Here is a 24243-nt window from a genome sequence, read left to right as displayed (position 1 = left end):
GCTGGGGTGGGCTAAGGCTGCTGAGGGGATGTTGAAGGGATGGGGTGGGAGTATCGGCGGTGGTTGAGTGGGGGTGGATGGGGCGGCGGGGGGGTTGGGTGTGGGGGGTGGGGATTGATGGAGGATGTGGAGAGCCGGTGGGATGGTGATGGGGAAGGCGACCTGATTTCGGAGATGGATGAGAAGGGTGATTGCATTTTTCTGCCTCACGGGCTTGTGGTCTGAGTTTGTTATAGATCTTCAAAGACGACGCTGCATAAGAAGATGCTAGGTCGGATTGGGGTTCTGTTTTCCGACTGGGTTACTAGGGGCGTTTTCAAATATCACTGTTTTCCATGTCTCTCTTCGGGCATCATGTCTGCGTAGGAATCTCCTTGACTGGGGGCTATGACTATGTGTGGGCCACGAATTGTCCGTACTGGAGCAACGCGGGCATTTGACATCGTGATACGGCGTCACGATAATGCGGCATCGAAGGTCACCTCTATCACTTGTTGTGCGTGGGTTTCCGCCTGATCAGCCATTCTGCTCTCCATATTGCCTTGATTAGTAAAGTTGAATGTGTCAGCGGTGTACGATCTTAGAGGAAAGATCCTAGTCTGACGCCCGTGGGGTGCGTGAGAAGGCGGGTGAGGCTAGGCCGTGGTTTGGTGAGCGATGACTGCTGAGAGGATGAAAGGGTATAGAAGGTGATTGAATGAAGTGGCTGGCATTGACTGGAGAGGTTGAGGGACTTGTCATAGAAAGGGGCCAGTCGAAGCTGGTACCCCGAGTTACGTTTGTAGGTGTCAAAACGCTGCTTGAGTCATGATCCGACCTTGCCGAGAGTCAGATCAAGCGTATTTTTCTAAGCGTTCTCGATCACTTGGTGGGAAAAAAAGTTCCTCTGCTTCGCGACTTTGGGTAAATCAATGGACGAGCCGGACAAGAAGAACATTCCATCTCGCTGCACCATAAGTCGCTGCACCATAATGCGCTCGAACGTCTCCGCCATGACGTTATAGAGTCTCATCCGCCTCCGCCTCCGCCTCCACCCCCATCCTCGCAGCATGCCAGTCGCACGCCGGCCACTTCACCTTCTTCAAGTCTACCAGCGTCGCCTTCTCATCCGGGCCCAGACGGTAGGCCACCGAGTGCCACTCTTCCACATTGTCCATACCTTTTGCAGATACCATGGCCATCCGCGCGGCCTGCAGCCGGCCTCGAGATAAGAAGCTGAGGGCGTCGCCTACAACGACAGCTGCCGAACCCGCCGGAGGACTGATGGGGATGTATCTAGGCTTAGATGTCGGCTGTCGGGGATCGGCTGGCCGGAAGAGATGTAGGGACGGTGGCGGATTGAAGAGGATTAAGAGGGTCCCGGGGTCGGTGTGGGCTTCCACGTTATCAGCTGGGCTTTGGGTCGTGGCAATGCATTTTGTGAGAATGAAGGATGACATGTTTGAGTGGCCATCGGTGTGAGCGGCTCGAAGGTCCTTGCTCGAGAGGGCGACGGCGAGGTGATCGAGGAGGCTCAGACCGATGAAGTGGAAGCGCGCTATGGCATAGAAGTCGAAGAGCTTGTCGAAGAGGGGAGGTGGCAGATGGGCGCGGAAATGTGCGGGGTCGTCGACTGCGTTGCCGGTGATCTGTTGCGGACAAGTGTTAGGGACATTCAATTGTAAGGGGGCTCGGGAAAAGTACGAGCCAATCTTCTTCGAGGGGGTAGTCTCCGGCCAAAACCCCGTGGAACTTGCCAGCGGCTTTGTACCTATGGAGATCTTGAGCCAACGCCTCTTAAGATGAGTCGTGTTGATCTAGCTGGTGGATGAGAGACCTCACCCTGTTGTGCCAAGCGGCAAGATATTGTCAAGCTCGAAGCCCAGCTTTTCCACATCAGAGAGGGCATGCAGCTCTTTCGAATTTTCCAAAAACTTCGCGATGCTGAGCTCGTCCAGTGGCGTCCTAGCATCTTCGCCAGTCATGTCGAGGTAGAATATCCCGTCATGGCGACATGCCCTGCAGTAATTCGCCATGAGTCAGCATTTTCTGGCGTCGAACCTTGAGGGGTGCGACGCGTCTGGGGTACGCAAATTGTAGACAATGGGAATGAGGAGCTAGAGAACACCTACTGGCTCATCATCAATTTCGCAGCCGCAAGGTTGCGGAAGAGGCCGTGGAAGGATACGATGGTGATTTTTGCGTTGAGCCCTTGGGAGGCCGCTACATTCGCCACCCATGACGACGGCTCACTGTTCCGAGAGGAAGCCGGAGACGGAGGGCTTGTAAGGCCCTTAGGAAACGGCATCATGCATTCAGTGTGTCGGATTCCGAATGTTGTTGGAGTTATATAGAGGAAAAACTGCTCATATATAGTACACGAGAACGTCAAGTGGGGGTGAACCGCATGTATAAGAAAGTGTTAAGGTCGCGAGTGAAACGACAGTGTACAAAGTGAGGGGAGTTTGCCCATGCCGAGGGGTTCTCTTCCCGCTCCGAAAACACCTTCCCACATTATCACCCGACTCTGCACCCATGATCAAGGTATCTATAGGGTAGTGTCCTATTTTTAGAGGCGTAAAGGAATTCTTTGCTTCACTTTTTGTTCCATTCTGCCCAAAGCGGCGCGCAAGATTCTCGCCGATCAGATGCTTTCTCACCAATGTCGCCAAAACCCCATCTTCCTTCTCAAGAAAAACGACGACTTGGCCGTGCCTAGCCGGAGCACCAGGCCAACTATTGGGAATAGTTGGTCATTTGGGATAGGAGGTCACTGCTGGCAGCGGTCGGCCGAGGCTAGATGCCGCTGCAGCTCGGTCAGATTGGCCCACCAAGCGAACTGAGAAAAGCATGTAGAACCACTCAAGAATCAACCCTTAGTTCTAAAACCTCTGCCCCATATACATGGTCGAAAAGGATCCTCGTCAAAAGATGATTAGACCTTTGGCACCATGTACACTTTCGCAAACATTTCAAAGTCAGTCTTCGGCAAAGCTCAGTCCGCTACCCCTTCTCAGCCGACAGAAGTCACTCTCACCATCACCTTGGAGCACTTCGATAATCCATCACTACCGAAGACTTTCGCAACAGGGGATGAAATTGGAGGCTATGTTAGCATGGGAATGCCTGAGACCACAGAATTCGACGCCGTTTCCATTACCCTCGAAGGTAGTCGGTCAAAGTCTTTGTGACACCAGCTCCAAAATTCAGCTTTATGACGTGGCATTGCCTAGAACTAACTCGAGGCTCACAGGAACGGTCACGACGTTTGTGAGGCCGCCCTTGCTGTCTCCGGGGGGAAATAACCGCGACCACAAAAACTCGCAGACCTTCCTTACCCTGAAAGAGCCCGTGGACAGGTGGGAGCTCCGTAGAATCAATACAAACGCTATTGGATGGTTTTACCAGATCCCGTTCAGGTTCGAGGTACCACCAGACCAAAGAAAGTCACGCGAGTGGCAGGCACATTTGAGAGAGAGCGTGAGACATGCTCAGCTGAAGATTCCACCAAGTCACGAGAAGAACTCAGTCCCCAGCACGGCCCCGAACATCGCCTCGATCTCATACTGCATCAAAGCGAAGCTCTTGAAATATGGTCCGCAAGATGGTCCAGAAAACCCGCTTGGAGAAACATCACGGGTGATAAGAATAGTGCCCGTCATCACAGAAGAGCCTCCCTTACCTATTTGCAGCACACTAGGCAAAGAAAGCATTGCGGCGGCGACCGCATATCTGGAGGGAAACGCATGGACTGGTAGTCAGGGAAGGATGGAGATGGAAGTGGCGCAGCCAAAGAGCTTGTGCGTGCCGGTCTCCACAGGCTATGACACTTGGCAAAAGGAATCCGTGGAGACGAGGGCAGAGATGAAGTTGAGATTCGAGCCGATAGAAGTGAGCGGCATGCCTCCTAAGCTGACCAGAATCACGGCCAAGCTTCGGGCGGCAACACGAGTGTCGAGTGCTTCAATGTCTGACTGCCCGTACCGGATCGGTACCAGAGCGGACGGCACTAACGACGGACTGTCTGTTGAAACCATCCCACTGGTTGGGGGGACCGTCCAAGAAGTCAAGTGGCACCGGGACTTGACCGGGCACAAGCGAGACGCGATGTCCTCTGACCAAGCCGGGGGCCGCAGACATCTCACGACTGTTCTCCCATTACGTCTGGTCCTGCCTCTGCAGAAGCAGTACCTTCCGACATTCCACTCCTCTCTGATCTCCCACTTTTATGTTGTCGTCCTTGTCCTGAGCTTCCGGATGCATGGGGATAGCATATCGCCGAAGAAGGAATCGATGCGCCTTGAAGTTCCCATCCAGGTCTCATCCGAGCTCTTTGTCAACAGGGACTCGCACTTTTCCGACGACTCGGATGGCGAAGGGGAATGAAGCATCTAGAGAGCGCAGGTAGACCGGGTTCCGAAGTACAAGTACATTTTGTATAGATTTGAGGCAGCATGGTATTCGCCACCTGATACCGCATTGGGTAGCCGGTTCCCATTGCCAAAGAGGACGGGATGAATTGTTTTTGTGTGAAGTGACTTGAGAGGTTGGGATAAGCAATGCGCCAAGACACGCCAAGGATACGCCAAGACAGCCCCTGGAGCAGCAGGCGTTAAGCTTCAAGTGGGAAGGCGCCGTTTGGGAAGTTAGCAATTGGGTTGATTCCAAATTTTTCAGGCCGTTTCACCGAATTTTTTGCTTGACCGAGAAGGCGTTCTCAGCGTCGATAAGAAAATCCGTATCGCGGAAAAAACCCAAAAAAATTGCCTCCTGCTCCACTACACCACACTTCTTCTTGATCCTCATCATCATCGTTCCTACAATCATCATGCGCGCCTCTACTTATACCTAGACATTCTTCAAACTTCAAGCACATGGCAGTCGCATATTATGTGACTATCTTTTGATCCCGTGTTCTGCCTTGCCGCCAATGCACTTCCTGACAAGCTTCCCGGCTTCTTTACGTGGGGGCGAGGGCGAGACACACTTATCCGACTCCTCCTCAATATTCCTCATGATGAAGACTGGGCCATGGAGATTCCAGGATGTCGCCTGTTTTCCACGTCGGCTTCCTCCTAGCTCTCACGGTCTGACTACCTTCTTACCACCTTCCTTCCTTCCTTTCACGCATATCTGCTTCTTACGGGACTAAAAGCCGCAAGCTGTATACTGGATACCGCCCTTATTGGTGGAATAGGGCCGAGGCTAAGATAGATAATAGGACAGGGTGTGAGTCGTTCCACACGGGTGTTCTAGAAGATATGCGACAAGCAAGCTAGATGCCGCTGCATACCAAGGTAATCGGACCCTTGTACGCCTTGCAGTCTAGGAGGGTGTCCATAGCAGATTCCCACTGCAGATCTTAACGTCTAGTACCTAAGAGGTAAAGTAAGCGAAATGCGCGTTATCAGCAGCTAAGGAGCTATTGGATCAATTGTGGGAGGCAAGGGGCTGCAAGCTAAGACGGGGATGGGCGGCCGAGTGGGGTAGCTGGAACCGATGCTAAGACCTTTTAGCTGCTTTTACTCTTATCTTTACCTCCATTCGCTCATCCTCGCCCACACACGAGGTAGACCTCTGGACCGCGCTCGACCAACATCTCATCCCACCCCCTCCCCCCCAAGCTCCAAGGCTAACCTTCACTCTAGGGTCCGCATCTCTTTCTCGCCTCTCTTACATAACAGCCTCTCCTCCCCACTCTCCTCCTCCTCTTCCTGTCGTGTGCTACATCCCTTCTCTCCACCCTTCCCACCTCCCCCCTCCTTCCTGGACGTCGCAACGTCTTCTGCGCTCAGTCATGGATACGAAAGAGAAGGTTCCTCTCGATGATGTCGCCTACGATAGCAATGGCAGTCGCGATGCTGACTTCGAGGCCGAGCCACCTGCGGATGGAGGTCTCCATCGCAACTTGAAGGGTCGTCACATGCAGATGATAGCTATCGGTATACACTCCCAAAACGAAGCCTCCGAATATACAAGACCTCTTCTAATTCAGTCGGAAAATAGGCGGTTCGATTGGTGCTGGTCTCTTCGTGGGGTCCGGTCAATCCTTTAACAATGGTGGCCCTGGCAGTGTGGTACGTGACAGCAACAAGCAACAGCATCACAATACTTGCACTGCTGACGGCATTTTCTAGCTCCTTGGTTTCATTATTGTCGGCGCCATGTTGCTTTTTACCGTGCAAGCTCTGGGAGAGCTTGCCGTCCTCTACCCCGTCAACGGCGCTTTCTTCACCTACGGTTGCCGATTCATCGACGAAGCTTGGTACGAATCCACAATACTTTGAACCTGTAAAAATGGGATAATAACATACATTGGCAGGGGCTTCGCAATGGGCTGGGATTATGCTCTAGGATGGCTTACCGTTCTACCCTTCGAAATCACTGCTGCTGGTATCACAATTTCGTTCTGGAAGGAGATAAACATTGGTGTCTGGATCGCGGTTTTCCTCTTCCTCCTTTGCGTGGTTCAATTCTTCGGTGTGCGAGGATACGGTGAAGGTTAGTCTTCCAGGCCCCACAAAGTGGTGCTCTCTCGGTGGCTAAACCCCGCGCTCAATAGTCGAATTCGTGCTCGGCCTTATCAAAGTCGTAGCCGTCATCGGTTTTATCATTTTCGCTGTCGTTGTTGATTGCGGAGGGGTCCACACCAAAGTCAACCGCGGATACCTCGGTGCTCACTACTGGCACGATCCGGGAGCGTTCAAAAACGGCTTTAGAGGATTCTGCTCCGTCTTCGTCAACGCTGCCTTTGCTTTCGGTGGTACCGAGCTTGTCGGTCTTGCTGCCGCGGAGGCCGCCGACCCGCGGAAGTCGCTCCCAACCGCTACCAAGCAAGTGTTCTGGCGCATCTCAGGTTTCTACGTCATCTCGCTGTTCATGGTCGGCTTGATCTTGCCCTCCAACGACCCAGACCTCCTCGGTTCATCCGGTGCAAACACCAAGGCGTCCCCCTTTGTGCTTGCCATCCAAATGGCCGGTGTCAGCGGTCTTCCCTCCGTCTTCAACGCCGTCATCACCATATCCGTCCTCAGTGTCGCAAACTCCTGTACCTTCGGCTCCACGCGTACCATGCAAGCGCTCGCAGCGAGGGACATGGGCCCCAAATTCCTAATGTACATTGACAACAAAGGTCGCCCTGTCTGGTGTATCGTTATCCAACTCCTCTTTGGTCTTCTCGCCTTCGTTAACGAAGCCAGCGCCGGCTCTACCTTCTTCTCCTGGCTCCTTGCTCTCTCCGGTCTTTCTTACTTCTTCGTCTGGGGCAGTATCTGTCTTTCCCATATCCGCTTCCGCCGCGGCTGGATGGTACAGGGACACACTTTAGACGAACTGCCATTCCAGGCTCAATTCGGTGTTATTGGCAGTTACATTGGTTTCTTCTTGAACGTCATTGCCCTCATCGCCACCTTCTACACAGCTCTATTCGTAAGCCACCCTTTTCATACCCGAGTTGTCGCGGATGATTATGCTGATTTTGAGCACAGCCGCCCGGCGCTTCTCCCACCGCCACCGCTTTCTTCCAAGAATATCTCGCCGCGCCGATCGTCATCGCGCTCTACATTTTCTGGAAGATCTGGTCTAGGAACAAGGGCGGATTCTTCGTCCGGGCACACCAGATGGATCTATTGACGGGTATGCGGACGTTCGATTTGGACCCGATGGAGGATGCGGCCGCTGGGCGGAGGAAGAGTGTCTTTGTACGAGCGGCGAGGAATGTTGTTTAATTTGCTGTCTGTGTATTTGAGCAACGGTGGCGAGCTTTGGTTCTGAATGGCAAATTGGTTGCAAATGTAGAGGGTATATATGTCGTGTCTTGAGCATATGCATCATGTGAGAACCAAATTGAGCCTTACCCTTCACCTCTCCCTTTCTCGATCATTATTCTGGGATCCACGTGTCAAGTAAAGTACTTTACGTAATCCGTAGAACAAGTATCTAATCGCGGCATCCCAAGGTAATCCACCTTACCTTACTCTAATCGTTGGAACTTACCTAGGCTGTTGCATCGCATTTCAAAGCTACCTTAGCGTGAAACCAACCAAACTTTTCGACCGCCCGTCACGAAAGAGATAAGGCCGTGCCGCCAAGTGTTTGAAAGCCCGCGGCTCGCGCTAAGGTGAGGTGAGATGTGCTGTCTCGATTGGGCTTTTCTTTGGGACTTTTGGTATCTATCTTGTTTCTATCTGTGTGTGTGTGTGTGTGTATGTGTTATCTTCGATGAAGATGGCATTTGAGAGCCTGATCGGGACGGGTTTGTAGGTGGTGGTTATGGGATGGGATGGGGATGGGGATCTGATATATAAGTATCTAGGTTGATAGAGGGAGGAGCTGGGCGGTTGGTTGGTGGGGAAGGGTCGAGGTGGGTAGGCTGCGCGGCTTGATTTGGTGGAGGGGGAGGGCAGGGCAGGGCAGGGGAGGGAAGTAGTCTTGACGACCGCTCTCTCTCTCTCTTCGAAGAGTTGTATGAATTGTTGGCGGTTGGTATGTTTTGTTTTATGTATGTCCCTACGTTAACACATCCATCGCGCCCAAGGGCGTCGTTTGATCGGCACTTTGCTTGCTCGATAGGCCAATGTTTCGAAGGGCAACGCTCGGAGAGATTGTCATTCGAGGGGGTGGGTGGAGAGTGCTGAGGGAGTGTTGTGGTGATTCATAAATATGTACCTGCATCCATCCATACCTAGCTAGCTAGCTAGCCACGCGTTTGGTAGGTTGTGATATGTAGCAAAGTGGTTACGCGGCGTGCTCACGGCTATGTGGGGGGGAAGGGGGTTGTCTACCTAGTGGAATGGAGGGATTGTTTAACACAGTCAGCATCGGGGTTGGAAAGCAAGCGGATTCTTCGGGTCGATTCTTGGGGTGGTTGGTGAGGGGTACTTTGCCTACTTGTGACGGGGTCCATTTGTTGCGTTTGGTGAGGTTGTTAGGTAGGTATGTATGTAGGTATGTAGGTTGATTGGCCGGCAGAGCATGTGCTCTTTAATTGGGGAATATCCCATCCGGTAGTGTACGGCTGCGAAGTATACGTCTGTCTTTCCGATCAGATCGATCATAAGACCAAGAAAGATGTGCTTACCTGCCCTGGAGTCTACAGGAGACATCCGAGCGAATAGGAAAATCGCGCATCTCAATCCGGCGAGGGTCTTACACGTAGCTTGGCTCAGCACTAGATTATCACACGACCAATGTTGCCCACTGGGAAGTGGGAATCGGTCTGAGTCTTTCTACACCTACTGTTATTGTTACGACTACTCCTCAGCACGACTTCTCGGAGGTTACATCAAAACAAGGCGCTTGCATTAAGCGCTCGCACAACATGGATGACCGGGCGAGGATTTTGACGGGTCGTTTGCAACCTTCAGAGGTTTGCCGAGTCCGAAGGTGCCGCCTCTTCGGCTTTGTATCTGCTTATTGGTTGCTGGTGTTCGTTGTTGCGGTCTTTGCTTTCACCTGTTGTCATGCACAGGGAATTGTTGCTTTCGTAACTCCCACCGACTTCATGATGAAAGCGTCAGCTTTTTCTCCCTTGTCCCTCCCAGCAGTGGCAACCCTCGTCTCCGCGACCATCGTCATTGCTAACTTCAGTTGCCCGCTCCATCCCCTTTCCCTTTTTCAAGCCTCACAACCCGTGCTCACTCTAGTTCGACAGCCTTACCACTTTCCCCCTTGACAGTCCCACCGGTGTCGGCGTCTACGAAGGCCTTTTCTACGATGCCTTCTGTTTCAGCAGCACTGCCACTCTCCTCGCCGGCGAGATCGAGCCCCACACTCCGCCAATCGCCATCCTGACCACCGACGACCAATGACACTCCGACGATCACGCTCATCTACCCTAGGTCAACATCAGCTGCAGTCACGTTGTATAGTCTCTAGTTAGGATGCGCGGTGCATACGGACGAGGTGGTCGCGGGAGTGGCGATGCAGTGCACGATCAGCGTTGCAGGATTCAAAGGGGAGAGGTTGCGGTTGCGAGCTTTAATTTCACTCCTCCAACTGTGTTGGTGGAGACTGTGCCGATGATCGAAGCGGTTGTCCCGTCCGCGTTAGGGGGGGGTTTCCAAAATGTCACGCTTGTGCAAGGAGATCCGGAGCCGCAGCCTTTGACAGTTGATAGTGTTACGTTTGCGTTGGAGAAGAAGTGAGCGGGGAACTTAGAATCTGCTCTCTGTTCGAGTAATATTGAAGGGAGAGATGAAAGTTTTCAGCAACCGGTTGACCGTCCGCTTTCTTCTTACCAGCGGCGTCAACGTGAGCGCATCAGCATACCCAAGTTCGAAACTGTCTTTATATCAGGCTGCGAGACTCGGAGCAGCGATTCATCTGAAGTCAGTTACTGTACAACGGTGCTTTCGTCGTTTGCTCTCGATCCATTCTACCCGGGCAGTGCGTCGCGGCTTGCGGCGGAGAGTGAGGGAAAGCTGAGGCGGGCGGTGGGAACGCTGTGGCAGCTTAACTAGGGGTAATGTCAACGTGTGTAAACTGGTCGGGCGGGTATGGATCAGGCGGTGTGCCAGGAAAAGTAGCAGCTGCGGTGGTAGGAACGCCTTGAATTTTTGCCAGGATGAGCACAAAGTACGAAGTTTGTGGTCCACACAACGGTTTGTTTCTGGACATCGATTGCGAAAATTTCTTGGGCTGTTGCCTATGAGTGCACTCATCTTAGAAGACGCCGGTAGCTAAGGTTGCCAGTTTTCATGCCAGCTTGCCTGGGGTGCGTGCTTTGGCCGAGGCGCGTGTGGCAGTGTGAGGGCGGTGGAGCTTTCATTCAAGGCAAAGTTCAGTGCGGTAGCAATGTATCATGGGATTGTGTCGAAGGCGGCGAGAGAGAGGCCAGCAAAGGTCATTCATAAAGCGAGTGAACACAAGTAACGTTGATCTTCATGACCGCGGTTGTTTGAGGCTTACGGATAGATGATGCGTATAGAGTCAGATGTACTTGGGTGTGTAACGGGCAGGATAAGCAGAGAAAAGACGCCCGGAGACTTGAAAGAGTTTATACCATGTCCTCGTGCACTGAAGAACATCAAAAACCCCTAGTCTTCGTCGCAACAAAGGCTCAGCTCTTTCAAGAAGGGAGCGAGGGTGACTGACCCAAGAGAGAGGTGTCGACTCCAACTGAACACTGGTAGTGTGAGGGTGAATGGTCCCGAAGGCAACATGGGGTCACAATAGTAACATAGGCATACAACAGTGTGATCTAGAAGGATGGTGGCCCATGCAAACCATCCTCGTCATCGATCGTCCTTTTTCGAACCATCCTACCATGGTGTAGAACCGTCCATTCGCCCATTGTTCTGCACAAAATCCCATACTTGATCGATCATCTCAGTAGATGGGACCCCTGGTCCAGGCCTAAAAGATCTCCGAGGCCAAGTATCCCAGACGTTTTTGAATCCGCCAAACCCACCAAAACAGGCCCGGAACTCGTAATGAACCATGAAAATTGAAGTTGAGCGCTTGCGGCATACGGACCCTTCGGCTTCGAAAACTCTGGTCGGGACGAGAAGACATGGTGGGAAGGGGAAGATCTTAATAATAATAAAAAATGAGGCATCCTTCGTGGCCAAAGCGAACTGGCGCAATCGCGTGATCTGTGTGGGATGGCACTTGTGTCTCAAGAGAGTTTGGTTCAATGACAACTGCCGCTTTTTCATACGTACCTATATGGTAATTACGGGCACTTGGTACAGGCGGAATGTGGACAAAAGGTGATTGTCTGAACTGAAACCTCTCAATCTCATGTTGGTCTAGGGTATCGAGGTGGTATCGTTTGTTGATGGTGCTTGAAACTGCTTGGTAAGATCGCGTTAGATAGGTTAGATACGCCACTCGATGCTGTTTTTGATCGAGGTTTTGAGAATTCCTGACTCGTTTTGGGCCGCCGCGGTTTACTGTCGCCTTGCTTGACACAATCACTTCTTCCCACAGGCCTTTCCAAAAGCACGAGGTATCAAGCTATGTGAATGATCTATATGTACATGTATTTCCACTACCCAGGGTTTCGTAGGACATGAGCGTGTCCTCTTGGGTGAGAGGGAACAGCCATGAATCACGAGTTTCTCAAAAGCTCTTGGAAATCTATTTCCCTCTCGGTCTTGTAGTCGTCCCCATCCTGCATCCTCTCATCCTTGTAGGCGTTCCCATCTTGCATCCTCGCCTCATGCGCCATGCCCTGTGTCTGATATCCTGTCGGCTCATCCCCCTTCCTCACATGCCTCTCCGTCGCCATCGCCATAGGCAGGTGCTGATGCTGCGACCCATCCATGTCCAAATCAACATATCGGTTCTCGACTCTATGCGCACCCGTATAGTCCTCGCCACCGTAATGGCCGGCTCCGTGCTGTTGCTGGATTATCCGCGGATCAATTTGCGGGTCGACAGGGATGCCGTTGAAGTCCTGCAGCCTGCGCATCATCGCTGTCGGTGCGTGATGGTCCATCTCTGGACTTCTTGAGATGGAGAGATCTTTCTGATCCAGCCTGGGATGCGGGTCCATTTGGTCGAAGTTGACGAGCCGTTCGATCATGCTGTTGGGGTCGTTCGGTCCATTCTGTCCATTCGCAAAGGCAGCTTTCCTGAACTGGCCAGGCCCCTCGCCCATTGGCCGTACGGTAGGGGCCTTGGCAGCTGTATCTTTGCAGTCTGGACAGTTCTTGATGACGAGACTGACAGTCTCCTTGATCCTGACCCAATGGAATCTCTCCGCAATCGTAGCCGTGGTTTTATTGATACCGCCGTGCTGCTGTACATGCACTTGCTTCGAGATTTGATATTGCCGCTGCGGATCACTCACCACCTCTTTATCCTTAAGCATTAGCTTCTCTTCACCTCCCCCGTTTTCTTCCCCACCAACGAGCTTGTAGTGCGTCGCTGCACTCCTCAATCTGGACTTCTCCGCCCGGTCAGCACCACTTGGATAGGTTCCGTGTTTGAGATAGTAGCGGATTTTGTCAAAGCGTTCTTCGCTGACAATGTCTTCTGCGTCAGAACCTAGACTACGGCCATAGACTATGGCTTCGACTAATTCATTAGGAGATGAGCGGAGGTTTCCGCAGGAGGGGATCCGGCCGATGCGTTTGAAGCCGAGGGCATCCCAGATTCGGCATGATGCCACGTTGGTTTCGTAGACGAGGTTGAAGACTGAGTAGGTATAGCCCTGGTAGTTTGTATTAGATAAGCCTTTTGTCTCAGACTTAATCTATCCGAGAGAGAATTTTTAAAGAGAAAAGAGAGAGAAAGGTTGATTTAGGATCAGTGGGGAGATTGTGAAAAGGCTGTCGAGAGCATTTGCAGAGGGAAGGAGAGGACATACCAATTTGGGAGCCCACTCTAGATACCCTTCTCCCATCAACCTTCCGACTCCTTTATTTCTCGCTGCCTCTGTCACTAGAAAGCCTCCGTTGCAAATATGACTACTCCTTCCGGGATAGTTTGGCTTGACGTAAAAGCTTCCCAGACAGGTTTTTTCCCACCCCTCCCCTCCATCTTCCATTTCCCAGACTTGCTCTACACTTTCCACCTCCCCTAGCAACATGATTGCGCCAAAATTTTGGAACCAGTAAGTTCCGAATGTCGAAACAGACATCGAGGTCATCATGGGGTAAGTGTCTCCTTTTTCAATTTCGAGATTTAGTTGGGAGCAGAGGTACGAGAGGAGGCGAGGGGGAACGGCAGTGGGGGTGGAGAAGGGGAGCAGGGAGGCGATAGTTATGCGGTCGCGGAGAGTAACCTTGCGAGGAACTATGGAGTGCGGTATTTGCGGATCATCGGGCGTAGGATAGGGAGGATTGCCAGAGACACGGTAGATGGCCGGAGCCGTGGGGTCTTCCAACATCGCCGGCATGGCTGCAAGTGTAAATAATGTTCTTAGGGTTAGGGTTCCGAAGCGATCTGGTATGATTAGTCAGCATGGTGGAAGTCGAGGGAATTGCGGAGAACGGTGAATGCTAGATAACAGAGAAAAAAGATCTTTTTGCAAAAAGATTGCAATCAGGATTGGAAAGGAAAGACGCAACTCACTGTTGTCTTCTCGATGCGCTTAGGGTTACCCTGCGATGTCTGCAGACTGATTGCTTCGCAGAGCCGGTGCTTTCAGTCACGATGATCTTTCGGATTTCGGGTGTTGTCGATGATGAGAAGAACGGAGGAAGTTCTCAGTCCTGCGCGAGAAGATTGTGTTCCCTAGCTTTTGCGCTAGCAGCGATTAATCTTAGCTTATCTTTGGGAGGGGTACTTCATGCCGCACTGAGCTTGCGATATGATTGGCCTCCGAAGCGAGGAACGAGTGGCCCATAGGATACCCCGCTAAGCGTGTCTAAATGCTGAGAGCCTGAGAACGGTGAGATGAGTGAGACCTAAGGTATCTTTATCTCCGGATGGCGTGACGTGTATTAATAATGCAATTCGAAAATGAAGCTGCCCTACTTGTACAGAGCTCGCAGCTCGCAGCTCGCAACTCTCAACTTCCATCACCTTGACAGTCAAGCTGTTTGACTGACCATATACCCTTTAGCTAGACCTACAATACGGCAACATGTCTGCAAATGTTCATCATGTCTCCAATGGGACAGACTCCAGCAATGACATCGCTCCCAAAAGTAATGCTCCCAACCTGAAAAAGTACCCTACAAACTGACTCCTTCCCTTAGTAATTCTATATACCAATCACGGCTGCCCATGGGCCCACCGCGCCCACATCACCCTCCGCGCCCTCAGAATCCCATACGAAGAAGTCATCATCCCTCTTGACCGTCCTCGCGAGCCTTGGTACCTCGAGATAAACCCGCGGGGACTCGTCCCAAGCATGAGAATCTCCAATGGCATCCTGCAGGATGAGATCGTCACCGAATCCGCTATCGTCAGCACCTTCCTCGCGGATATGTTCCCCAACTCAAGCTTCTGGCCTGCGAGTAGGGAAAGTCCAACGAGTGCGTTGACGAGGGCAAGGATAGCATTCTTCGCCGATACATGGGTGGGGAAGATCAATACGCATACGGTTCCGGTCATGATGGCGGATGGGGAGGAGAAGGAGAAGCTGGGCGGGAAACTGGTCGAGGCTGTGAAGAAAGAGATTGAGCCGATGTTGGAGGGTGCTGGACCTTTCTTTGGAGGTAGTGAAAGCATTACGCTCGCGGAGGTACGTGACTGGTGTTACCGTTGAAGCATTCGAGGATGAGAGTCGTAGACGGCTAATTGGACATGCAGGCCTTGATAGCACCATTCGTGATCCGATGCCAGACGTATGGCGAAACAGGTTTGATTCCAAAGAGCGTGCTGAAGGGATTTGATGCATTGCCCAATTACAGCAGATGGAGCAAGGCTGTCCGTGCAGAGGACAGCGTCACTTACGTCTTTGACGGACCGGCTATTGCGGAAAAAAGTGCGGAGAGGATCGAGGAGAGAAAGGCTAAAGCGAAGTAAGGTTATGCTGGAAAACCAGGGTAAGACATAGCGATGGGTTTTCTATAGACCTGGTTTCACCAAAAATCAAAATACTGAGGCTGCCCCACGACGGAGTCCAAACACATTCTTTTGAGGATTGGGCTGAAGGAACCTACATGAACATATCTCTACAGTTCTATACTTAGCTTCGTCTGCGCCACTGCAGGAAAGTGTCAAACAGAGCGGCAGCCTAAGGCGCTGAATCCTATCATTCTCACGTCTCGATTATGGGCATCAACCCGCAATCAACTTTCATTCATGATTGAAACTGACCCAGGGAAAGCATCAGAAATTCAGAAAGTTCCCCCTTGAAGCCCGTCGTGGCGATTTTTAGTTATCGATACCCCGTCGACTGCCAACTCTGCTCCCTCGCCTGACAGCTCTCTGACCGAAAGCCTGGACCAGTCGACTTGAAAACTGCCAATTTAAGGGTGTTGACCGGAACTTCGAAGTCTTCCTGTTAGACGAGCAGCGATCTACCCGCCCATCACATGACGGAACACTGGACTGAACGGAGAACGGTGGAATATCTTCAACACGTCTGTAGAAGCCGTATTAGGACTAGCGTCAGACTCGTGCATCTAAGTACTCGGGACGTAGCAGTCACAACTCCAGCAACCCTGCAACGATCCATCCCCTACAGCACGAGACTAAGCCGTCTTTGCTACACCTTGGATTTCGGCCTTGGGATTTTGGCTCTCTTGCTCAATAGGATTGTCTGGAGCCCAGGCCGACGTTGTACTTTTTTGTCCCAAAGTTGGAAGCGGGAAAGAGAAACCGAGGACCCATGACACAATGAACCTGTCTTACGTCACAAGGTCGATCTCCTCGTTCTGATGTCTTTCGCCACCTTTCTGGCTTCTCAACAGTCTTAACACACCCTCAACGCTTGAACGCTAGATTTGGGATGGCTCCGGCTGCATCGTGCAGTCTCAACGCCAACGAACGGCGTGCGGAAGGAGGGTGCAAAGTTTTCGAATTCCACGGTGCAATCGATAGACAGGTTGACAGAGTTGATAAGAGTTTGCGGTCTGAGGTGTTGCATTTGTATCTTCTGCCGTCGATCTTGGGTTTCATCCCTAAACAAGATGTTTACACGAATAGATGTTTGTGCAATTTGAGTTTTAGATAGCGAAAAACTCTCTCTGTCGATATGGACTTGTTGATTCATTAATGCGTTGATACCGCTTCGGGTGTCCTTTTTGTTCTAAGAAACGCAAAAAAAAAACTCGCCCACGCCCTTAGCAACGATCCAAAGGCTGGGACCCAGGAATACGCTGAAGAGTGTAGAGATCTATCTTGCATTCTTACCTGCTCAACGTGTTGAAGATCATGGTCGATTGTCCAGAGTGGAATCAATGCCCTGCTGAAGATCCTGCTTCCGTTCTTGGCTGCCTTTTTTCCTTCACAAGACCTAGCGGTCTGCCAAGTTGAACGGTAGCCCGTTTGGACTGTCGTCTAGGCGACAGGACCATGGCTCTTACACCAGGACTTTTGATTGCCTTGGTTGATAGTAGAGTCGTTTGGCTGCCGCTTCGCAGCGAAAGACACTTTACCCTAAAAGTACTCATGGCAGAGCACTATGCATTCCATACGGTAATCACAACCGAACGCATTCGACAACGCAGCCTCTTGGAAATCTATTGGTGCGATGCCAATAAGAATCAGCGCATCCGAGTTGATAAGAGCGAGCCCAGCAGAGTCGCAGACCAGTCAAATTTGGTTGGCATTTCTACCGGATTGCCTCGACGGGCGAATATCGTGCTCGAGCGCCGAAGTCGGTGAAAAGCTGTGGTAACTGGGGTATTTGGCCCCTGGAAGGATCGGCGGCTCATACGCGTCAGGGGCGTCATGATACAGTAGGTTTGGCCGACGGGGTTTTAGGGCTGTCGCCAGCTTCGGATCCAACGCAACGGCCGTCGGGATCATTGGTTCTCTATTGAGAGGGGAAATTGGGAGGGGATGTCTAAGTGCTCGCTGACTTTGTAAGAAATGCTTGGAGATCTGCGCGGTTGTAATCCTCCTTTTGAACCTTGAATGGCTCTTGCGGCCCAAGGGGGGTTCATACTATCAGTGAAATTCATGGATTTCATCGTGACTCTTTACCCGTTGGATAGACTGAATCTGGTCTACCAGGGCAAGGCTTTCCATCGTTGTGACTGAGTTCTTCTAGCTTCTCAAGTTCTCCGAAAATGAGGCTCGTGCTCCTCACGCTTGTGCATTTCCCTTCGGCATGTGCTGATGTGCAGGGTCAGAGCGTTCGTGGACTTGTCCAGAAAGCATCATTGACGCACCCTCGCCAGTCCTCAATCCTCCCTCATCACTTGTCTTTCTTCAATTCATATTCTTCCCATGCGTATCCACTTGTCTTTCTTCAATTCATATCCTTCCCATGCGTATCCTTGACCCCCAAGCTCCAAACCCTTCGATGGCATCCTATGCGTCTCGACTTTCGTCGCTTACCGTTTGAAACGAAACTCCATATCGAGCTCGCCGGCAAGATACAACGTCGAGTCCCACTATAGGCTCCCCTGCTTATAACGATGAGTCCCTTGCGTGGAAGTTCGTGACTACCGATCTCGTCACTGTCATTGTCCCTTTTCGTCCCGTCAGTGGCCGCATGTACACGAAATGCTTCATCACAAGAGCTCGCGGGTGGGAGGACTGCAGGGTTCTGTTATCTCACGTTTACGTTCTTTTGGGGCTAATTGTGTGCATGGAATAGGCAGCTCAGTTCTGGCATTGCTTATTTGCAGTCGCCCGTGTGGTAGGGGATTCCCTCGGTGGGGACTAGTTTTCTACTCAGCATCTGACGGGGCTCCTCCATCGCTAAGTTGGAAGAAGGCATATATCGATATGATCTCGGGGAGGCATATTGGCATAGTCCCTGAGTCGTATTTGAATCCTTTAGTGATCGTTCGTACTCCCTACCAAGCCAATCCCGAGGCGGTAGAGGAAGATGAGGATGGCGAATTTGGCCAGGGTAATCGAGACGACGTATAGTAAGCCATCGACTGCTACAAGCTGTTGACAGAATCTTTCCCCGAGATTCCACTGCACGTCTTGGGCGGTTGGCGCCATTATGGCTGTTTGGTCAATGAGCACTGTTCTCTTGGTCTGCTTCTCTTGCAAGCCGGTAGCCGCTTCGTTCAACTACAAGCTGCGTTATGCACGTACCACGGTGCGCAAGCCGGAGTCGTATGATGTGGAAAACATCTTTGGTTTTTACAACATCATGCTCCTGCTTATGCCGATGCCGTTGATTTGGACGCTGCATATGGCCAGAGCAAAGAAGATTGGCGTTTCGATCGTCTTTGCCAACGGTGGTGTGTGAGTGGTAAGCCGCTCCATCTTCGGTCGTTCAGTCCGCTGATCAAAGGCAGCATTGCTGCTATCGCCATCGTAAGACAGTACATACTCTACACCTCGACTGACGCCGCAGGCCCTAGCTGGGATATCGTACAGATCAAAGACTGGATGTAAGCCTGCTTTACTAATTTCCCACTTCCATTCCCCCTACAAGGCCCAAAACTCAATCACCACAACAGAACAATCGAAGTCAACCTCGCAATCATCTGCGGCTGCCTCCCCGGCCTGCAACCCCTTTTCCGTAAAAACCCCCTCCTCATCCCTTTCCTTCCCTTCCACCTCCGCTCCAAATTCAGTGGCGGCCACAGCGCTATGGAGCACTCTTCATGGCCAAAGAGGCTCAGTGGGCCTCGGCATGCTGGCGGCCAGAAATTGGAAAAGGGCCAAAACAGGCAGCAGGCGCCGTGGAGAATGCCGGATGAGAGGTCCGAATCGGGTTCGAGCGTCCAGTCTATGTACCATCAGCAGCAGCAGCAGTACCCATTGTTGCAATCCGCGCTAGAGCCAGTTGCGATTCGAAAGGAAAGCCCGAGATATGAGGGCAACTTGCAGGGGGCTGCGCTGTGAGGTACGATTGCAGGGACTGGACAGATTTAGCTTTGAGATATGTACTTAGTCCGGGAGAGAGGGGTTAGCAAGGACGTTGTCAGGGATTGGTTCCATTGAGTGTGGGGTACGGTTTGATACAGTAGAGGAAAACAGTTACATATGTTTTTAGTGTATCTCAAGCCTCGGCATCATCTCCCACCCAATCTCCAGTCTACCGCTTCGACCAAAACTCACTGAACTATTTCACACACGCGTTCGGCAATGCCTTTGGCTTCAACCCAGAGCAAGTCTGTCGAAGCGGTCCTCTCTGGGGGTATTGAATCATCCTACACAAGTTGAAAGGAAGTGAGACATTTTGTCGACATCTTACTAAGTACCCTTATTTAGCAATTGACTTCTCATATACACAATCTCCAAGGCAGATGTCAACAAGCCAGGCTTTTTTGTTCAGCTCTTGGCTCGATTTGAGTTTGCTTTTAGTGATTGGAGTAGGCGTAGATATTGTTCTGTCTCTCCCCGTTTGCAATGATGGCTCCAGGAAGAAGATGAACGAAGCGACATTGAAGATAGTGTTTGATGGAGGACCGCATTGTGGACATACACGATCCCCTATTGTTGGAAGGCCGACATGGTTTCTTCGCTGAAATCGGGAGTCCATGTCTGTCGTTCACCGATGCAGATGTCTATTGTAATCGCGCACACATCGGTCATCTCTTAGAAACCTATCTCGCCTGGCTGGTCTTTCGTGAGGACGTCTATCAGAGGATTCTTGAATACCAGACACTCCCTCCAGGATGAAGTGCTTTCCAAATGGAGGTGGATAGAAGACGGAGACGCTGATCCCAGTCTGTAAATGGCAGCCAAAATGCAGCCTCTACAGGCCTGAAGAGAATCGATGTATCTTTTACACCCATCTCGTCTAAATTTAAATCCTGATGGGCAGCCAAAAGATCTGACGAGTCTCCCACTCTTTCACCATGATCGAAGGCCTTAATATGGCCCAAGCCAGACTTTACCTATGCGGGGCCAGCAATTGAATATGGCGCAAAGTCTTTCTCTTGTAGCTTTGGACTTCTGTGCCTGGCAAGCTGTCGACAGGCGTCCACGTCGGAATCCTGATGTATTCAGACCACTCGTTAGTTTGGTGGTTCGATCCTTCAATAGGTTCGAGGCCCAGCAGCAAAAGTGCCCTCCTTGCTCGCTTGCGCAAAGCCGGTAAACAGTATACTGGATACCTAGTCAAGCCAGCTTTGGCCAACTGCTGGTCTTCGGACCCCAACCTTGCCAGTTTTGTTTTATTTGCACTAGAACGCTTTGCCAGTATTGAATGAAGCTGTCAGCCATTGACCTAGCCATTGTACCTTTCTTCAAAGGATCAGCAGCTAATGTGTAAGAGTCCAGCACGTTCGTCGCTCTAACATTCACCGGCTATCCGGTGAGACCCGAAGAATCGAGACTTTTCGTAACAAAGAAATCCTGCACATCGCGATGTAGGAGTATTTCATACCTGTTTTCACTTTCGTATAGATGATTAAGGGCTCTTGCACTTTGATAGTCTCCACTGATAGGCACTGGCATGGAAGTGGATCTAAGGACGCAGACAGAAAGCCTGAGCACACGACGAGCATAAGACATTATCCAACCTGAGAAGCCCGAGCACTCGACGAGCATGAGAATCTACCCAACCTGAGCCTCTCAGCCCATGATAGGCGAGTGTTAATCCTGGGTCTTCCTGCACCGAGTTAGTCATGTCCCTACCAACATAGCCCTCGACAGATTTTCCATCTTTGGAAGACAAAAAAATATAAAAAATCTCGACCTCACCTGGGCAACTATATGGGTCGTATTGTGGCAACAGATCATTTCTTATCTCAGCTACTTCTCTGCCAGGGGCATATCCGGCGCTGGGCCCAAAGGCACAAGATTGTTCCGCGGTGTCAAAGCATAGCCTTTCTTAATCTGTCACCCTCACATTAGTCCTCTCCTGCTTTGAGAGCTCTTAAAGAGACAACTTACGTGTTCAACATCCGTCGTGTCCCCGAATCCCTTCTGCCCGTACAGATTGACTAGCGACCTTTGGATCTTCGGATAATCATGCCTTATTATCTTCAGGTTACACTTGAACAGCGTATAGTGGGCTGTATCAAACCTCACAATCGTAGGATAAAGCCGCACATCTGCCTCCGTAATGTGCTCACCAAACAAATACTCTCCCTTGCTGTTAGCTAGAATATCCCCAACCTGATCCAATGCCTCGAAGACTTCGATACACGCTTTCTCATGATTCCCCTGCTCAGTCGCAAATCCGGTTTTGTAAACGCCCGTATTCAGCACAGAGTTCACCCACCCGTCCATCCCATCAATCTTCCCTCGCAAACCCTTTGAATAAAGCCCACCAACGACCCTGCCCTAGTTCCCCTCACTCATCTCCAACGGCAGCAGGGAATCGAACCCAGAACCCACTGTATATCATCCGCACAATCTCAGGACTCTCATTGTTAACAATCGTCTCCTCCTCCCTGTCACAAAGTACAGGCACCGAATAGCGCCCTTTGTACTCCGAATCCGCCTTCAGATACAGCTCGCTGAAGCGCTTGAAGCTGTAGATGGGGTCCTGAGCCGCGGTGCCGGCGGGGCCGCTGAACGACCAGCCGGTAGGGTGGAGCTTGTAGTCCATGCCTACGAGCTGGACTATGTGTTCGAGCCCCTTAAGCGAGCGGACTATGTTGGCACGGTGCGCGAAGGGTGTCAAGAAGGATGGAAGTGAACAACGGTGATGTGGAAGGATAATTATTCTATCTCTAAAATCTTCTAGGGGATATCTTTGACCCCATAGAAATAGAGTGATATAGCCGACATGCGCACAGGTCATAGCGGAGAGTAACTAAGAATATGGCTGGGAACATGACTAGGAACTCTGAATATGGCTAAGAACTCCACATTTCGACACTCCCCTGTGAGCAGCTTATAACAACCTAAAATAGCCTGAAACTCCCCTCTAAACAGCCTATAAATAGTCCAATAAAACTCCCCTAACTTCTCGCTAGCCTCATTAAATCTTAAAAAACCTCGTAGGAAAAAGGGAAAGAGTACCAGCTCTCTAACCACCAATAAGCGAATTACCAATAAGTCTCCCTAATCATAATTAATAACCACCTAAAAACGAAGGCGGGGGAGACGATAATAACGAGTCTGAAGATACTTCAGAAGAAATAGATAAGAGCGAAGGCGATAACTTCGCATAGAGATTAAATAGCTCGATATCACTTAAAGGATTAAGTATATCCTCGCTAGCCTCGAAATCGCTATCGCGTAACGATGGAGTAATCGAAGTGAGATAGAGGCTCTACCACTCTTCGTTAGAATCCTCGAGAGTCTTATTAATACCGATCAGATATTGCCTTTAAGATTCGAATTCTCGTATAAGAAATAAGAAGTACTTATATAAGGATCTTCGAATAATACTAGCAAGAGTATTCTGATGAAAGGTACTAAATGGTAAGGACGATTTAGTAACGAAGGCTGGTTTCTGGTAGAACTATACGGAGTGCAGTTATAGGCGTGCGGACCTCCTTAGAGAGAGATTAATACCCTTCTTATATTACTCATTTAGGGACTTAAAACTAGGACGCTTATCTTGATAATTATTACCGTAAGATTGAGTTTAAGACTCCATAGGTAATAGAATACTCGATTTTTTATAGTGGGATTGAATTGCGACAGCCCTCTCGTCGGTGGTTACGAGCCAAAAAAATGGGCTATTATAATATTGATAAAGGTGTCTATAGGTATAAGATCACCGTATATTAGTATTAATTAATATTCTATTAGGAAGTATAAAGGGTAGATATTTGATACTACCTTGCCCGCTTTCGGGCTTATAATCTATCAAGAAGAATGAAAGTAAATAATAGTGATGTGGAAGGATAATTATTCTATCTCTAAAATCTTCTAGGGGATGTCTTTGACCCCATAGAAATAGAGTGATATAGCCGACATGCGCACAGGTCATAGCGGAGAGTGGCTGGGAACATGGCTGGGAACATGGCTGGGAACTCTGAACATGGCTGGGAACTCCACATTTCGACAAAGGGGCATACGAGGGTTATGTAGAGGATCTGGGACGTTTAGACGGGCTACCATTACCGCTTCCTCCAACCGTGGAAACCGGCCTGTGAGGGAAGCACATATATAGCGGTCTTTTTCCGGTGGGAATCTGGCGCCAGGTTCTGAAGATATAAAATTGCGGAACTTGGAGTCGATGCGGTCGAAGGTTCCTCGTCGCTCGGCCAGCTTGAAGTGATCGGATCTTATGTCGGCGTTGGCAGTCATGATGATCGATTACCTGGGCGACTGAGAGATTTGAGAATGTCAGATGTGATGGCTGCCCCCTTGCATTCAGTATTACAGGCTGTGTTTGTTCAAAGCTTGACCACTGTCATCGCGGGACTTTGGAGGCGGCCCGGAGGTCGAGATACAGGCTGATAAGCCCAAAGGAATGGCAGCGTTTGTACCAGGGGCCTCCTAGTTCTCTGCTAACGCTGGTAATCAAGAGCCGAGTTTTGGTCCTGAGGGTTCTGTACTTCGAGTTGGCTCAAACCCCGCGTATCACGTGACTAGGCAACGTTCGCCGCAGTGAGATACCATGTGGTCCATGCAAAGGTGGCAAGTACCAGCTTCGAGAGCCTTCCTCGGCTTCAGAGCCATATTTTGTCTACAAGAAGAATCCTATGACAGCTCAACATTACACCTGCCTGGCGCACGACGCAAGAGGATAGCTTCAGTTTCACCAAACGTCGCACATTTATTAATCTCTATGTAATGAGATATGCGAAAACTAAACAGAGATCCCCTTTTCCGCTCGTCGCTCTGCTAAAGCTCGTAGAATGCGAGGGAAATGCA

The 24243-nt window shown here is 50.8% G+C and overlaps 8 protein-coding genes across 8 annotated transcripts; 4 read left to right on the top strand and 4 right to left on the bottom strand.

The window, feature by feature from the left end:
- Positions 1 to 998: 998 nt before the first annotated feature.
- HO133_004949 (uncharacterized protein) lies at positions 999 to 2287 on the bottom strand (the record flags this gene model as incomplete). Its single annotated transcript, XM_037295861.1, has 4 exons — positions 999 to 1628; positions 1684 to 1750; positions 1822 to 1998; positions 2112 to 2287. The coding sequence occupies 4 exons, from the start codon at positions 2285 to 2287 to the stop codon at positions 999 to 1001; spliced, it is 1050 nt and encodes a 349-aa protein (XP_037148559.1).
- A 643-nt stretch (positions 2288 to 2930) lies between these two features.
- HO133_004948 (uncharacterized protein) lies at positions 2931 to 4365 on the top strand (the record flags this gene model as incomplete). The annotated part of the gene is made up of 2 exons (XM_037295860.1): positions 2931 to 3160; positions 3213 to 4365. The coding sequence occupies 2 exons, from the start codon at positions 2931 to 2933 to the stop codon at positions 4363 to 4365; spliced, it is 1383 nt and encodes a 460-aa protein (XP_037148558.1).
- Positions 4366 to 5776: 1411 nt separating this feature from the next.
- On the top strand, positions 5777 to 7706 carry HO133_004947 (uncharacterized protein; the record flags this gene model as incomplete). The annotated part of the gene is made up of 6 exons (XM_037295859.1): positions 5777 to 5921; positions 5986 to 6056; positions 6117 to 6244; positions 6302 to 6480; positions 6542 to 7407; positions 7467 to 7706. The coding sequence occupies 6 exons, from the start codon at positions 5777 to 5779 to the stop codon at positions 7704 to 7706; spliced, it is 1629 nt and encodes a 542-aa protein (XP_037148557.1).
- Positions 7707 to 9614: 1908 nt separating this feature from the next.
- Positions 9615 to 11493, bottom strand: HO133_004946 (uncharacterized protein; the record flags this gene model as incomplete). Its single annotated transcript, XM_037295858.1, has 2 exons — positions 9615 to 9809; positions 11455 to 11493. 2 exons carry the CDS (start codon positions 11491 to 11493, stop codon positions 9615 to 9617), a joined length of 234 nt encoding a protein of 77 aa, XP_037148556.1.
- Positions 11494 to 12031: 538 nt separating this feature from the next.
- Positions 12032 to 13825, bottom strand: HO133_004945 (uncharacterized protein; the record flags this gene model as incomplete). Its single annotated transcript, XM_037295857.1, has 2 exons — positions 12032 to 13180; positions 13295 to 13825. 2 exons carry the CDS (start codon positions 13823 to 13825, stop codon positions 12032 to 12034), a joined length of 1680 nt encoding a protein of 559 aa, XP_037148555.1.
- A 690-nt stretch (positions 13826 to 14515) lies between these two features.
- HO133_004944 (uncharacterized protein) lies at positions 14516 to 15402 on the top strand (the record flags this gene model as incomplete). Its single annotated transcript, XM_037295856.1, has 3 exons — positions 14516 to 14579; positions 14631 to 15118; positions 15187 to 15402. 3 exons carry the CDS (start codon positions 14516 to 14518, stop codon positions 15400 to 15402), a joined length of 768 nt encoding a protein of 255 aa, XP_037148554.1.
- A 3103-nt stretch (positions 15403 to 18505) lies between these two features.
- On the top strand, positions 18506 to 19359 carry HO133_004943 (uncharacterized protein; the record flags this gene model as incomplete). Its single annotated transcript, XM_037295855.1, has 3 exons — positions 18506 to 18753; positions 18807 to 18902; positions 18972 to 19359. The coding sequence occupies 3 exons, from the start codon at positions 18506 to 18508 to the stop codon at positions 19357 to 19359; spliced, it is 732 nt and encodes a 243-aa protein (XP_037148553.1).
- A 1857-nt stretch (positions 19360 to 21216) lies between these two features.
- Positions 21217 to 22018, bottom strand: HO133_004942 (uncharacterized protein; the record flags this gene model as incomplete). Its single annotated transcript, XM_037295854.1, is given in 3 exon segments — positions 21217 to 21300; positions 21358 to 21745; positions 21765 to 22018. The coding sequence occupies 3 exon segments, from the start codon at positions 22016 to 22018 to the stop codon at positions 21217 to 21219; spliced, it is 726 nt and encodes a 241-aa protein (XP_037148552.1).
- Positions 22019 to 24243: the final 2225 nt, after the last annotated feature.

The sequence above is a fragment of the Letharia lupina genome (assembly GCF_014066315.1).
Source record: "Letharia lupina isolate WasteWater1 chromosome Unknown contig_20, whole genome shotgun sequence".
NCBI lineage: Eukaryota > Fungi > Ascomycota > Lecanoromycetes > Lecanorales > Parmeliaceae > Letharia > Letharia lupina.
Note: the sequence above shows the minus strand (reverse complement) of the source record. Positions and strands in the feature narration are given on the sequence as shown.